General features: G+C 43.9%; 1 protein-coding gene across 2 annotated transcripts in view; it reads right to left on the bottom strand.

Annotated features, from left to right (window-relative positions):
• Positions 1 to 13,554, bottom strand: part of LOC117373290 (semaphorin-3F-like) — a 35,703-nt gene extending 22,149 nt beyond the window's left edge. For both annotated transcript variants that reach the window (XM_033969246.2, XM_055222823.1), the window contains exons 1-2: positions 13,121 to 13,554; positions 7,247 to 7,377 (exon numbers count right to left, since the gene is read on the bottom strand). In XM_033969246.2, the coding sequence (XP_033825137.1) occupies positions 7,247 to 7,352 (106 nt within the window). In that variant the 5' untranslated portion in view covers positions 7,353 to 7,377; positions 13,121 to 13,554. The remainder of the gene's footprint in view (positions 1 to 7,246; positions 7,378 to 13,120) is intronic.
• Positions 13,555 to 15,408: the final 1,854 nt, after the last annotated feature.

Genomic DNA, 15,408 nt, shown 5'->3' with positions numbered 1-15,408 from the left:
GAGAACGAGGAGACCAGAGAGAAGACAAAAACAAGGAGATGAGAAAGGAGACAACAGAGGACATGAGAACGAGGAGACGAAAGAGAAAATGAGGAGCAGAGAGAGGACATGAGAGGAGACGAGAATGAGGAGACAAGAACGAGGAGACAAGAGTAGGCATGTATGTCACAGTGGGCGTGTCACAGTGGGCGTGTCACAGTGGGCGTGGCACAGTGGGCGTGGCACAGGGGGCGTGGCACAGGGGGCGTGGCACAGGTGGAGGTTAAACGGGGGCAGATCGACTAAATGGCGTCTTGAAAATAGTGGATTTAAGGGTGTGGGTGGTGTCGGAGGGCAGAGGTGGGGGCGGTGGAGGGTGTGGGTGGTGTCGGAGGGCAGAGGTGGGGGCGGCGGTGGAGGGTGTGGGTGGTGTCGGAGGGCAGAGGTGGGGGCGGCGGTGGAGGGCACAGTTCCACGTAACATCCAGCTTTTGTTTTTACAATTGTTTTGTTTGACATGTTCCAGGAAATAAGCTCTCGACACGAGGAAACGGTGCCAGAGCGGGTGACAAACACGGAAACACTCCACGATTAACAGCTACGATATCACTCAGCGCCGTGACCGTGATGAAGACCGTGACGAAGAACAGGATAAAGACGAAGATGAAGATTTGTTTATGTCGAGCACTGACCTGGAGCATTTATAAAACACCTCAGGACTGACATGACGTTCTGCAGCTAAAACACGTCTGTCATGGGTTTTTTTTTTGCTATTGACAGGTGCAGGAAGACATATGCCTTTAAATAAAAAATAAAAATTAAATGAAATAAAAAATACAAAATTAAATTAAAAAAATAATAAGAAAATAAATAAAATAAAAAATAAAATAAAAATACATTAAAATAAAAATAAATATTCTAAACTCTTAAAAATAATCAAAACCGAACATGTTCTTGTTGCTGTTCTTCTTCTAAAAATTTGCACTGTGGCCTAAACAACCCAAAATGTGTTTGATGAGGACGCCAGGTCTCAGGAGGTTAAAGTCACACAAATCTCATAATATTCACCTGCACAAAGATTAAAATAACTGCAGTTTAAAGCCCCTACAGCCCCTAAAGTGTAAAGCCTCTTACAGCCGCTCGCCTCTATGACAAAACACAAGGTTTTTTATGTTTTTTTTTCTGACATTTGTGAAAAGTTGCGCTTCTCCTCAAACCGTCCTGCAGTTTGACCCGACACAGACGAGCTTAAAGACTTTGGAAATACAAGGACGACACTGACAAACTTCAATATATAGAAGTGTTTTTGTCTTTGGTATTTTAAGAATGCATCTGGAATGTGATAAAAACGAGCTGTAAAAGTCTGGGGCCAGGTTCAAATACGGCAGAAACATCACTGTACACTCTTATATCACAGATTATACTTGTGTTTCTGTCTCTTTTTGAGGTGATTTTTGTAGTTTTAACTATAAACAAAACTCTCTATGTTCTAATTTAGCATTTCTCCATAATATTTACTATTCGACACATCTCCGCCTGTGCTGGAAATACTGGATTTAAGTGTAATTTTGCTCCAATATCACACAAACAAATCTGTGTACATGTCCAAAGCTCAAAACGCTCTTCCTGTTTTACCACACGATGACATCACAAGGTGGAACAGAGTGTTTTCAGCCTAAATCTGCAGGTTTGTGTGTTAAACGTGTGAGAATGAAACAAAAAAACACAACTCCAGGTCTGTGTGTGACGAGGAAACGACGTTAAAACAGATCAGAGAATAGAGTCACGTGGGCCGTTTAAGGTAAAATGGGCCCTTTAAGTTAATACGGGCCCTAAATACCACGGGGTCAGTTGTTTTTGTATGTAACCATGGAGACGGGTGCTTCGTTCTCTGCGGTGGAAACGGACGATTTGACGATTTAACGCTTAAAATGTTCCGTTTTATTAGTCCTGAAAAACAGTTTAGTCTAATTTTTATGACGCCTGTTCATCGAGTCGATCTGAAAACACAGATACGTCTCGAGGTTTTTTATGCGTTTGAGCGAAGCAGCGTCACGTTTATACGACAATACATTAAACAGGAAAACACGGATTACATTTCATAACAAAAGCCTGTCCACGTGATCTATGCTTCACCGACAAACTGTGTCCTCTCTCTGTCCCTGCGTCTGTCAGACTCATTTTGTTTTTAAATGTTCGTATTAACCCTCTACATGATACTGTTTTATTTTATTTTGAGCTATTTTGAGTTTATTTTTTCATTAATTTTTTTTATTTTTTTAAGTTATTTTGAGTTCTTTATTTTATTTTATTTTTTTATTTTTTACTTTTTTATTATTTTAAGTTCTGTTTCTTTTGTTTTTTGGGTTATTTTGAGTAATTTAATTTATTTATTTTTTTTACTTTATTTTTTGTTTTTTGTCCCTTCTCTCTGTCTCTGCTGCTTCAGACTCATTTTGTTCTTAAATGTTCGTATTAACCCTCTACATGATCCTGGGGTTTTTATTTCACTAGAAAAGGGGCGTTACCTTCAACAGCCTCGCTCCTGATTGGCTCTTTGGTTGCTATGATACTCGCGGCCGGAATTCCAAATACAGTTGTCCCTCGTTATATCGCGGTTCATCTTTCGTGGCCTCGCTGTTCCACGGATTTTTAATTTTTTTTTTACATCGTCTGAACGTGCATTGTGTCGTGCGTCCTGATTGGCTGTTGGACTGTAGACCATTGTGTCGTGCGTCCTGATTGGCTGTTGGACTGTAGACCATTGTGTCGTGTGTCCTGATTGGCTGTTGGACTGTAGACCATTGTGTCGTGCGTCCTGATTGGCTGTTGGACTGTAGACCATTGTGTCGTGCGTCCTGATTGGCTGTTGGACTGTAGACCATTGTGTCGTGCGTCCTGATTGGCTGTTGGACTGTAGACCATTGTCCATCAGTCTCCTCCGTGCCGTGTCTCCTGTCCAGTACAGAATGTGTTCAGACAAATTTACATAAACGTTGGATCTCAGTGTGACTCTGAAGTGCTGTACGTTTGCGATTTGTTTTCTCCCCGACAAAACCCACAATGTCGATGAAACGTTCTGCACCGACAAAGACGCCTACGAAGGTTTGAACTTTGAGAGAGTTTAAACGAGAGAGAAATGTGAGAAAATGTTAACGCCTGTGTGAGAAAAGTGTATAAAGTGTGTGGTGAGGGGTTTTACAGACAAAAACAGAGAGAATAATGTAAAAAAATAAAGTTTTGCCGCTTATTTTTAGAACATAACCCCTGCGATACATCAGGGACCACTGTAAACATCTCTGCTCCAGATTAGCCGCTATAACTGTTAGCCTCGATGAGCTTCATTTTACGCTGAAGCTGTGACGTCAAACTCACTCAGTCCTCGTCTTTACACAGTCTGTGATTTGTACAGAGCCCATAATCCCACCGCCGTCGTCTCGCGGAGCTTCACATTTGTTCATTTAATCGACAGAAATGTAGAAAATCCAACAATTAATAATAAAAGCTAAACGGTTGTACACAAACATCATGAACTGAAGCGGCTCAAACGTCCTCGCCGGGACAGGCTCTGGAGACGTGTTTGTGAGAGGACACCGTGGAGCAGGTATTGTTGAAATGGCATTCATAAACTTCTATCACTTTGCCAACTGTGCGTTTGTGTGATTCTGAACGGGCTTCCTGGGATAGTCTCAAATCTGTCAGCGTGAAAGTCCCACCACAATCAGACCTATTCACAAACGCACTGAAACCGGGTTCGCTATTCAGCTGGAGCGCCACAAAAACGAGGAAATGGACGAGTAGAATCAGGAGAAAAACTGTTGTAATCTCTGCTTAAAATGTGGCGTCTTTAAGAAAAATGTGACGTTGAGTTTAGTTTTGCGTTCAGAGTCAGTACATTAAACATCAGCACAAACACAACAACACGATTAACACGTTCAGGGCGCAGTGTTTATCCTGAGGCTTATTCTTTCTGTACTATGGAACATTTTTGGTTATTTTCTCACAACATAATGAGATTTCAGCCTTAAAGTTTGAATTAAGAACTTCTACGACTCATAACAGACACAAAATAATGACTTCAGTGTTTCATTCTGCTGTTTTTTCTTTACAGCAGCTCATGATTTTTAACGATATTGTAGCTTTAGAAACGTTTTGGAGATAATTTTAAGGTTTGGGTTCAATATTATCATTTATCTTCTATATTTACTTCAGCAATATGTCGGAACTTCAATTTTTTTTTAGCCTGTATAAAGACACGGACTAAGCGATTGCTCCAAATGAAGATAATCGAGGCTAGCAGTTATAGCGGCTAATTTGGAGACGAGTTCCACATTTGTAATTCCGACCTCGAGTATCATAGCAACCAAAGAGCCAATCAGGAGCGAGGCTGCTGAAGGTAACGCCGCTTTTCGAGTTCGCACCGCTGGTTTAGAAGGGAGCGGGCGCTTAGCAACGCTGTCAATCAAACCTGTTGCTAACGCTAGCTAACTGTGGCGAAAGAAGCCACCTGATTTGTCTGTTATTAATGTTCATATCTTGATTTACAGACACAATAGTGAAATAAAAACCCCAGGATCATGTAGAGGGTTAATACGAACATTTAAGACCAAAATGAGTCTGACATGATCACTTCCTGTTTGGAACGCAGCAGCTAGCAGGTTAGCTCTGTCCATTTATATAAACAGTCTATGTTCATGATTGAGTTATTCAGTTGTTGAAATTCAAAATCACTTCATTCCCATGTCCTCAAATCACTCGAAGCATTTATGTGCAGAATGTTGTCGGCTTAACAGAGCGAACTCCAGCCCTATAAATATCATTAATCCGAATAGAAAACTCGTCACAGCTGAAATATTTAGAATGGCAGAGCTTCCATTTTGCCCCCGAGTCTCATTTACTCCAAAGCTGATTCTAAATAGACTTCCTGGGATACGCACACAGACTGTTTATATAAATGGACATAGCTAACCTGCTAGCTGCTGCGTTCCAAACAGGAAGTGATCATGTGCGCACTTCCGGCTAAAAATGGTGTCCTCTCTCTGTCTCTGCTGCTTCAGACTATTTTGAGTTTATTTTTTCATTATTATAATTTTTTTTTTTAGTTATTTTGACTTATTTTTTTATTTTATTTTTATTTTTATTTTTTTACTTTTTTATTATTTTAAGTTTTGTTTCTTTTGTTTTTTGGGTTATTTTGAATAATTTTTTTTTTAACTTTATTTTTTGTTTTTTGTGTCCTCTCTCTGTCTCTGCTGCTTCAGACTCATTTTGGTTTTAAATGTTCGTATTAACCCTCTACATGATACTGTTTTGTTTTTGTTTTTTGTTTTGAGCTATTTTGAGTTTATTTTTTCATTATTATTATTATTATTATTATTATTATTATTATTTATTTATTTATTTATTTATTTATTTTTTAGTTATTTTGAGTTCTTTATTTTTATTTTATTTAATTTTTTTCCTTTTTTTATTATTTTAAGTTTTGTTTCTTTTGGGGTTTTTTGGGTTATTTTGAGTAATTTTTATTATTTTTATTTATTTTTTTGACTTTATTTTTTGTTTTCTGTCTCCTCTCTCTGTCTCTGCTGCTTCAGACTCATTCTGGTCTTAAATGTTCGTATTAACCCTCTACATGATCCTGGGGTTTTTATTTCACTATTGTGTCTGTAAATCAAGATATGAACATTAATAACAGACAAATCAGGTCCTTCTTTCCCCGAGGTCGCTCCTGTTAGCGTTAGCAACAGGTTTGATTGACAGCGTTGCTAAGCACCCGCTCTCTGCTAAACCAGCGGTGTGGGCGGGAAGCAACGTTACCTTCAACAGCCTGGCTCCTGATTGGCTCTTTGGTTGCTATGATACCAGATTAGCCTCTACACCTGCTCTAGCCTCGATGAGTTTCATTTTTAGCTAAACGCTGTGGTGACGTCACTTACTCCACGTCTTTACACCGTCTCTGGACACGCAGTTTGAAGGTCAGACCAAAATCAGGGCTATTCACAAACCCGAGCCGACGCAAATTCACCTGATTATTTCGCCGTTTTACAAAGAGACGGCGTTTTGCTGAAGCCGTGAGAGGCTCAGGTCCAGACTCTGAGACTGTGGCATTAGAGCCTCAACAAAGAACCTCCCAGTGAACATAAACCCACAGCTGACGCCACCTCACATTATGTTTTAAATAAACCAGATTATGGCTAAGACGAAGGGATTACTTCATACTTTATTACCGCCACGTCACAGCGGGACGACCAGCAGGGGCAGCGTAACATCTCTGAACTAAATAAACCTCTGTGTGATTAATAAAAGAAGAAACATGACTCTGATCTGATCTAGTGTTTCCTCGTCACACACAGACCTGGAGTTGTGTTTTTTTGTTTCATTCTCACATGTTTAACACACAAACCTGCAGATTTTAGGCTGAGTTCTTCTCTCAAACTGAAAACACTCTGTTCCACCTTGTGATGTCATCATGTGGTGATACAGGAAGTGCTCCGCTGTGTTTTTAAACTCCACACATTTTCATCATTTCAGCTCTGGAATTGCCAATTTTCTGCTGAACTAAAGGGTAAAAGGAGGAGGAGTTAACTTGAAAACTACCACTTGATGACATCACAAGGTGGAACGTCGCGTTTTGAGGTTTGTAGATGTAACAGACGAATAATAAAGTGACTCAAACATGTGAATGAAACAAAACACAACTCCAGGTCTGATTTTGATGCGCTAACAACATTTTAACATGGATTAAAGCTACAAGAGTCAGTTTGTGTCATATACGACCTTTGAACTTTCAACGACTCAAAACGCTGTCAATCAAACCTGTTGCTAACGCTAACGGGAGCGACCTCGGGGAAAAAAGGACCTGATTTGTCTGTTATTAATGTTCATATCTTGATTTACAGACACAATAGTGAAATAAAAACCCCAGGATCATGTAGAGGGTTAATACGAACATTTAAGACCAGAATGACGAGTCTGATGTGATCACTTCCTGTTTGGAGCGCGGCGGCGGCGGCGGCTAGCACGTTAGCTCCGTCCCTTTATATAAACAGACTATGAATATGACTTATCTTCTTTGCCAGTTCACTTTTTTACGTACATCTGCAGGATTTAAACTCAGTAAAGAAGCGAATGGAAACAAAACCGTTGATGTGTTTGAGCCCGAGCGAACAGCCCGACCCGCCGACCACCGCACCACCCACCGAGCGAGAGTCCCACTGACCACACGAACACTCTTAATCCTGTCATTTGTGGGCCGAGCGCGCCCTCACCTTTGAAGGAGAGTCGGATCCTGGGAGCGGACTGCAGGGCCAGGCCTCCGCACACACACGCCACCAGCAGGGGGAGGAGTCCGGCCGCTGCCATGGCAACCGTCATGCAGGTAGACCACAGAGATCTAAATCTGGACACAAAAAAAGGAATTCACTATTATTACAGCATTCCCCCGTGAGGCAGGAGGAGCCGGAATGAGCGAATGGGGAGGGTTCGCTGTGATGTTTACAGGGGCGGCGCCGCGGGGGGGGCTTCAGGGGGCCCTGGGCTCCCGTAGAAAGGCCCCTCCGAAGATTTTTACCCAGTTTCATACCACAGAGCGATTCTTTCTTTGTTTCTTTATTCTTAATTTGTCAAGGATCATGTACAAATTCATGAATCTCACAAAAGAAAAGCTGATTTGTTCCAGATTTAGCTGCTGTTTCTCTCGCTCTGCAGACTCTGAGCAGGTGAACACACAATAACACACAAAACACACATTTCATCACAATTACATCATAAAACTAACAGTTCATCATTAACATCAGCAGAAAATACAATAAATGTCCCATGTTCAGTGCAGTGTGTTTCCTTTAGTCCAAACCAGTTTAAAAAATCAAAATGTAAAGGTTTTTACAGTGAAACAAATGAAATTAAATGTACTTTTTTCAAATTTTTGGCTAAATTATTTAAATCTACAGACAGTTTCAGAGCAGTTTGAGTTCACACAGACCGAGTGGATCTGGAGTTTGTTTGGAAGAAAATTTAATACATTTTTTCAAAGTAAGTGGAGCTGCTTTATTAATAATTTTGACTACAATCCTTAGATTTGAATACAGAATCATACTGATATTTACTCAGGATTTGACTGAATCTGCCGGACTGTCGATGGATCTGAGGTTTGAGTTTAAAATGAGACAGACACGACTCCGCTCAGCTAAAGAAAAGAGGAAGTAACAAACCAACTAAAGTTATTATTTATCTAAAAGGAATGTTAAAGTAAAAACCAACAGAGTGGTTTTCAATGTTTAACTTAAATACGACAAAACAAAAGTCCAGAAATGACAATAACACAAAACAAACCCAAGATTTACCAGTATCTCAACTACAAGTTACTCAAAGTGTTTTAAAGGTGAAGGACCAGGTGTGACCAGACTCCAGGGCCCAGGAGCCAATCAGGTGCCAGTTTGTAAGCAACGCTCCAATCGCAAGAGAGGTCAAAGTTTGCACAGACTTTTATAAATCACTACAGGGACGAACTCCATTTAAACGTGTTTAAAACAGCGACGCAAACCCGGTGGAGGGCGTTTGGGGCATCCGCATTAAAGACCGTAGCGCCCTCTTAGCTCCGCCCACTAAAAGAGGTCTGGCTCCGCCCCTGATGACGTTCAGACCTGTAGACGTCTCTGTGTCCCTCAGTCGTCCAGGTCTGACCCAAAGTAAAAAGTCAAATCTGTAACTGGACAAAAAGTTTTCGAGTGAAGACGTTTGGCGGCTCGTCGTCTCGTGGCGGCGTCTTCACTTCTGGTCAGATTCACTTTTTCTTTTACTTTAGGCCTTGAGCTTTTGAAACACACAACTTTGGCAGAGTTTCCTCGGAGTCCAAACCTTCACACCTGCAGTGGAAAAGACGGCAGCCCTATTATTTATTTAAAGAGCAAACCTGTGTGTTAAGACTGCATAGTAGTTTTCAACACGCTCAGAACCCCCGCGGAAAAATGTGAAAAACAAGAACACTGCAGTCCGCGCTACGCCTCCTCGGCCTTGAACCGTTTTAATCAGCCCATTAGAATTTCATACTCATAGATTTATTGACTGCGTTCTGTGTGAAGTGTCAAAAACAGGATTCAGACGCCCATCAGTGATTCCCGGAGCATCCATCTTGGTTTTCCAGAGGTGAACGTCAGCGGATTTTGAGCAGGTAAAGACGGGAGGACTTGACAGTTCAAAGACGCAGGTATTTCTCCTCAAAACAATCCCTGACACTTGAGTTCAAACAGTAGCCAAACTGTTAGCCCTTAACTCACACATTTATAATGCATCTGCACTTTCCCGGAGAGGATCCCATATAAATTATGAATACTAAAAGCTGAGACCAGAACATGCATTAAAGAGGCGTGCTCTAAGCGGCTTCCAGCGGCTCCCAGCAGCTCTCGGTGGCTCCCAGCGGCTCCCGGCGGCTCCCAGCAGCTCTCGGTGGCTCCCAGCGGCTCCCAGCGGCTCCCAGCAGCTCTCAGTGGCTCCCAGCGGCTCCCGGCGGCTCCCAGCGGCTCCAGGCTGCTCCCTCTCCTTCAACTCCCCAGTGTGAAGTGGACGAGGACTGAAGCGAGGGACATGGCTAACGTCCAGAGCTTGGAGCCTCATCACGATTTTGTGTCTTGTGAGAGTTTGTGCTTCACTGTGACGCAGAGTCGATGGTGGACACTCGTCTTGGCCGCTCTGCGGCGTTGGACGCTTTGTTCACACGTCCAAAAGTTGAAAAAGCTGATGTGTTTGGTGCAACGTCAACCAATGAGAGACAACGCTACAGTGACAAAGCGACGTCATTATCCAGAAAAAGTAGAAACATCAGCCACAAACTAGTGGCAACTTAATCATGCCGAGCGCACCAGCATAAAGGCTAATCACAGACCCAGACACGCCGCCGCCAATCGCCTCCGGTGATGAGTTTTATGTAATAAAACTAAAGTCACTCTCTCAACCTGCTCTGCTCTTCACAAAGACACAGGGAAAACAAAACATCCAAAGACACAGACGACAACGAGCGTCTGCGTCCAGAGCGTCCATGACGTCACAGGTGTCTGTCCTCAAAGGCGTCGAGCGCGGCCCCGGTGTGAACGCACCACCACAGAAAAAACAATATGAAAAGAGGGAGTTTTTAGTGTTTAGTTACATTAATAAATAAAGTGAATCACAACAGGACGACGTCACAAAAACATCAGATTTTTAAACAGAGTCAAAGGGAGTGATTCTCAAACTGATAAAAACTGAATCATATAAATACAATATATTTTTATCCACCCTGTTCAATCTGTTCAGATGTTTCTCCTGTTTCAGTCGTTTCTTCTCGTTGAGCCTCTGAAGTTTTATTTGGACCGATTCATGTTTGAGTTTAATCTTTAATCCACTATTTTCAAGACGCCATTTTGCAGATCTGCCCCCGTTTAACCTCCATCTGTGACACGCCCACTGTGACACGCCCACTGTGACACGCCCACTGTGACACGCCCACTGTGACACGCCCACTGTGACACGCCCACTGTGACACGCCCCCTGTGACGTCCGCTCTTCCTTCTCCAGTTTTATTTTCTTAATCGTTGATACTCGTAGATTCTGCAGCATCGCGTCGTCATTTTGGTACAAATGTAAAAACGTGCTGCTCTAGTGAGACGTGCCTCTGTCCATAGGGGGCGCTACAGCGGCGCTTTAGTGTGACGACGTTTACAGCGACGTCAGCTCCACTGGACACTGCAGTTTATTAACTTGAAATCAGCTGTGAGTGCTTATTTTCTGAAGTGTTTTTAGTTGAATATTGTGATTTAAAATGTGTAAATTATAACAGAGATGAGAACCATAAAGACTCAAGCTCAGTAGGGCTGGTTTAAAGGTGCTTCACAGGAAAATAGAACCAAACAAAACATCATCCTCATTTCACACGATTCTGTCCAGAGAAAACAACATGCGCAGAAAAACATAAACAGGATCAAACTCTTTCTGAAACTCTTCACTGATCAATGTCAAACTGAACATAGAAACATAAACAGACCAGACGAAGGTGAAATAAAGAAGCTCAACTAAACCAGGACTGAAACACGAGTCTGTGAAGGAAACACGAAGAAACACAAGGACCAAACGTGGGTGAAAAAATGACTGGTCTGGACAAGTACGAAGACAAACAGACTCCAGAGATTTACAGAGTTTATGGCACAAAGACACAGACGATACAAGCACGACTCGAGAGTGAGACAAGAGTGAGACGAAAGAGTGAGACTCAAGAGTGAGACGAAAGAGTGAGACGAAAGAGTGAGACAAAAGAGTGAGACAAAAGAGTGAGACTCAAGAGTGAGACAAAAGAGTGAGACCAAAGAGTGAGACGAAAGAGTGAGACAAAAGAGTGAGACTCGAGAGTGAGACGAAAGAGTGAGACTCAAGAGTGAGACTCAAGAGTGAGACTAAAGAGTGAGACGAAAGAGTGTGACTAAAGAGTGAGACGAAAGAGTGAGACGAAAGAGTGAGACTCAAGAGTGAGACTCAAGAGTGAGACGAAAGAGTGAGACGAAAGAGTGAGACTCGAGAGTGAGACGAAAGAGTGAGACTCGAGAGTGAGACGAAAGAGTGAGACGAAAGAGTGAGACGAAAGAGTGAGACTCAAGAGTGCGACAAAAGAGTGAGACAAAAGAGTGCGACGAAAGAGTGAGACTCAAGAGTGAGACTCAAGAGTGAGACGAAAGAGTGAGACAAAAGAGTGAGTCTAAAGAGTGAGTCTAAAGAGTGAGACTAAAGAGTGAGACAAAAGAGTGAGACGAAAGAGTGTGACTAAAGAGTGAGACTCAAGAGTGACACAAAAGAGTGAGACGAAAGAGTGAGACCAAAGAGTGAGACCAAAGAGTGAGACCAAAGAGACGCACTGTGGTCCTGGTCCTGGTTTAGTCCTGGTTCAGTCCCAGTTTAGTTCTGGTTTAGTCCTGGTTTAGTCCTGGTTTAGTCCCGGTTTAGTCCTGGTCTAGTCCTGGTTTAGACCTGGTTCAGTCCCAGTTTAGTCCTGGTTTAGACCTGGTCTAGTCCTGGTCTAGTCCTGGTTCAGTCTTGTTTTAGTCCTGGTTCAGTCCTGGTTTAGTCCCGGTTTAGTCCTGGTTTAGTCTCAGTTTTGACGTGTTCCTGGTCTGTGGATCGTGACCAGTGACTCGAGTCTAAACCAGAACAACCAAATCTGGGTGAGATCAAGACACGACTTAACAAAGACTAAACCAGAACTAAACCAGGTCTAAAAAAGGGTCTAAACTGGGACTAGACCAGTTCCAAACCTGCTCTAAACCAGGTCACACAGTAGAAACAGGTGGACTCTCAGAGACACGAGGCTTAAACACGTTTTCATTTCTGTGGCACAGTTTTAAATCACCTTCATTTCACCAAAGTCTTGAGATAATTATGTTGTGAAATTCAGTTTTTGGCACAATCCAGCGTCAACAGATCTGTATCACTTTTGTGGCGTAAAATCAAAATAATGAACGCATGTAAAAGTGATAATAATTACATTTTAAACAAACAAAACAGTGATTTTTAAATGCACCTTGACATTTCTGTTCCAAAGCTTCTGTTCAGGTTAAATGAGCAAAAGTTTCCCAAGATGGAGGAACAAAAAAGTCTTAAAAATCAGATCCTGGACACATTTTTCTGACCTGACCTTTCCTGCACGTGTTAGACTATTACATTTCATTTTAAAATCCAGAAAATATTGTATTGAACTTGGAAAATGTGAGAGATGGAGGCACAGAGCTGAAGCCTTCCACAGAAGTCCCCAATGATTTGTAAAACAGATGAACCATCCCAGGAAAGAGCTTACACAATGCGCAGGGATAATGTGGGCCATAGGTGCTGGAACGATGAGCCAGGAGTAAAAATAGGGGACGCAGACGGGGATTTGTGCTGTGACATACTTTTATTGCCTTTTCTTTGACATGAACCTAATTGAAAAACCAATTAACAGCTCCACGCTTCATTAAAAAACCAAATACAATCCAGACTCTAACCTCTTTTTCTGCGTTTACCTGTGAACTCAACATCCCAAAATAGGAGGCAGCATTCGTGCGTAAAAACTCATTCACGTTATGCCACACGGCGAGTAACCGAATATGAGTTAAAAGTTAAACCGTGTACGCGTCGAAATGTCTCACCTCGCGCTTCTGTCGAGCCTCGGGGAGAAGCAGGGAAACTTCTTCAGGGGATGTTGGCGCTACATGTCCCCGCGTTTGGAGACACTCAGAGCCGCTGCGGATCTCTGCCCTGAACGCGACGGGGCCGTATCCAGTTCGGTCGGTAAAATCCCAAGTGAAAACGGACACGGACACGGTTAAAACGCGTCTCTTTTACGCGCTGGCTCGTCCCGTTTCCGAAAAAGTTGCTTTGAATGGAGTTGTTTTATGCGTCTTTTCCAGGGGCTGGACGCGCAAATGGAGAGCAGGTTGCAGGTGTTGGAGTGAGTGTGTCCCGCTGTTCTCTCCAGTCTGCTCTGCCCCCTCCCCTGCCTTCCTCTCGGCTGCTCTTGGCCCGCAGCAGCATTGGAAACCTCTTGGTACACCATATGGGTATGATTAACCCTGTCAGTGCCACACACTCACTATTCGACCCGCTAATGCGCTTCCTCCACTTAATTATGTGAATGAAGCGATGCGTGCTCTCCCTCCTGCCCCACGTGGTTCTGTGCCAAATGCTTTTCTCATGAACCGAGACCCGTGGCCTATTCTTAAACATGATCCACTATAAAAGCCATTGCACAATGTCACCATCTCTTTTGGCTCCGCATAAGAGTCACGTCAAGCGAGCGGATTCCTGGGATTCCGCTGTGCCAAGTGCCAGAGCGCACAACAACGGCGCAACAACGGCGTAACCAAGGGCCAAAGCGCGTAACAACGGCGTAACCAAGGGCCAAAGGGCGTAACAACGGCGTAACCAAGGGCCAAAGCGCGTAACCAAGGGCCAAAGCGCGTAACAACGGCGTAACCAAGGGCCAAAGGGCGTAACAACGGCGTAACCAAGGGCCAAAGCGCGTAACCAAGGGCCAAAGCGCGTAACAACGGCGTAACCAAGGGCCAAAGCGCGTAACAACGGCGTAACCAGGGGCCAAAGCGCGTAACAACGGCGTAACCAGGGGCCAAAGTGTGTAACAACGGCGTAACAACGGCGTAACCAAGGGCCAAAGCGCGTAACAACGGCGTGACCAAGAGCCAAAGCGCGTAACAACGGCGTAACAACGGCGTAACAACGGCGTAACCAAGGGCCAAAGTGTGTAACAACGGCGTAACAACGGCGTAACCAAGGGCCAAAGCGCGTAACAACGGCGTAACCAAGGGCCAAAGTGTGTAACAACGGCGTAACAACGGCGTAACCAAGGGCCAAAGCGCGTAACAACGGCGTAACCAAGGGCCAAAGCGCGTAACAACGGCGTAACCAAGGGCCAAAGCCCGTGACAATGGTGTAACCAAGGGCCAAAGTGTGTAACAACGGTGTAACCAAGGGCCAAAGCGCGTAACAACGGCGTAACCAAGGGCCAAAGCCCGTAACAATGGTGTAACCAAGGGCCAAAGTGTGTAACAACGGTGTAACCAAGGGCCAAAGTGTGTAACAACGGTGTAACCAAGGGCCAAAGTGTGTAACAACGGTGTAACCAAGGGCCAAAGCGCGTAACAACGGTGTAACCAAGAGCCAAAGCGCGTAACAACGGTGTAACCAAGGGCCAAAGCGCGTAACAACGGTGTAACATCGGCGTAACCAAGGGCCAAAGCGCGTAACAACGGCGTAACCAGGGGCCAAAGCGCGTAACAACGGCGTGACCAAGGGCCAAAGCGCGTAACAACGGCGTGACCAAGAGCCAAAGCGCGTAACAACGGTGTAACCAAGGGCCAAAGTGTGTAACAACGGTGTAACCAAGGGCCAAAGCGCGTAACAACGGTGTAACCAAGGGCCAAAGCGCGTAACAACGGTGTAACCAAGGGCCAAAGCGCGTAACAACGGTGTAACCAAGGGCCAAAGCGCGTAACAACGGTGTAACATCGGCGTAACCAAGGGCCAAAGCGCGTAACAGCGGTGTAACCAAGGGCCAAAGCGCGTAACAACGGTGTAACCAAGGGCCAAAGCGTGTAACATCGGCGTAACAACGGCGTAACCAAGGGCCAAAATGTGCAACAATGGCATAACCAAGAAAAAAGCGCGCTATAACGACGTAACCAAGGGCCAGAGTGCACAACAACTGCGTAACAACAGCGTAACCAAGGGCCAAATCGCGTAACAATGGCGTAACCAAGAGCCAACATGCATAATAAAGGCATAACCGACTGTTAAAGCACAAAACAACAGTGTAACAATGGTGTCACAAAGAGAAAAAGCAGGGAAAAAACCCCGTAACAACAGCGTAACCAAGAGAAAAGGCGCATAGCAACAGCGCAAAACAACAAAGCCTAACCAG

The sequence above is a fragment of the Periophthalmus magnuspinnatus genome, chromosome 7, assembly GCF_009829125.3.
Source record: "Periophthalmus magnuspinnatus isolate fPerMag1 chromosome 7, fPerMag1.2.pri, whole genome shotgun sequence".
In the NCBI taxonomy this organism is placed as follows: domain Eukaryota; kingdom Metazoa; phylum Chordata; class Actinopteri; order Gobiiformes; family Gobiidae; genus Periophthalmus; species Periophthalmus magnuspinnatus.
This window is presented reverse-complemented; position numbering and strand designations above follow the sequence as displayed.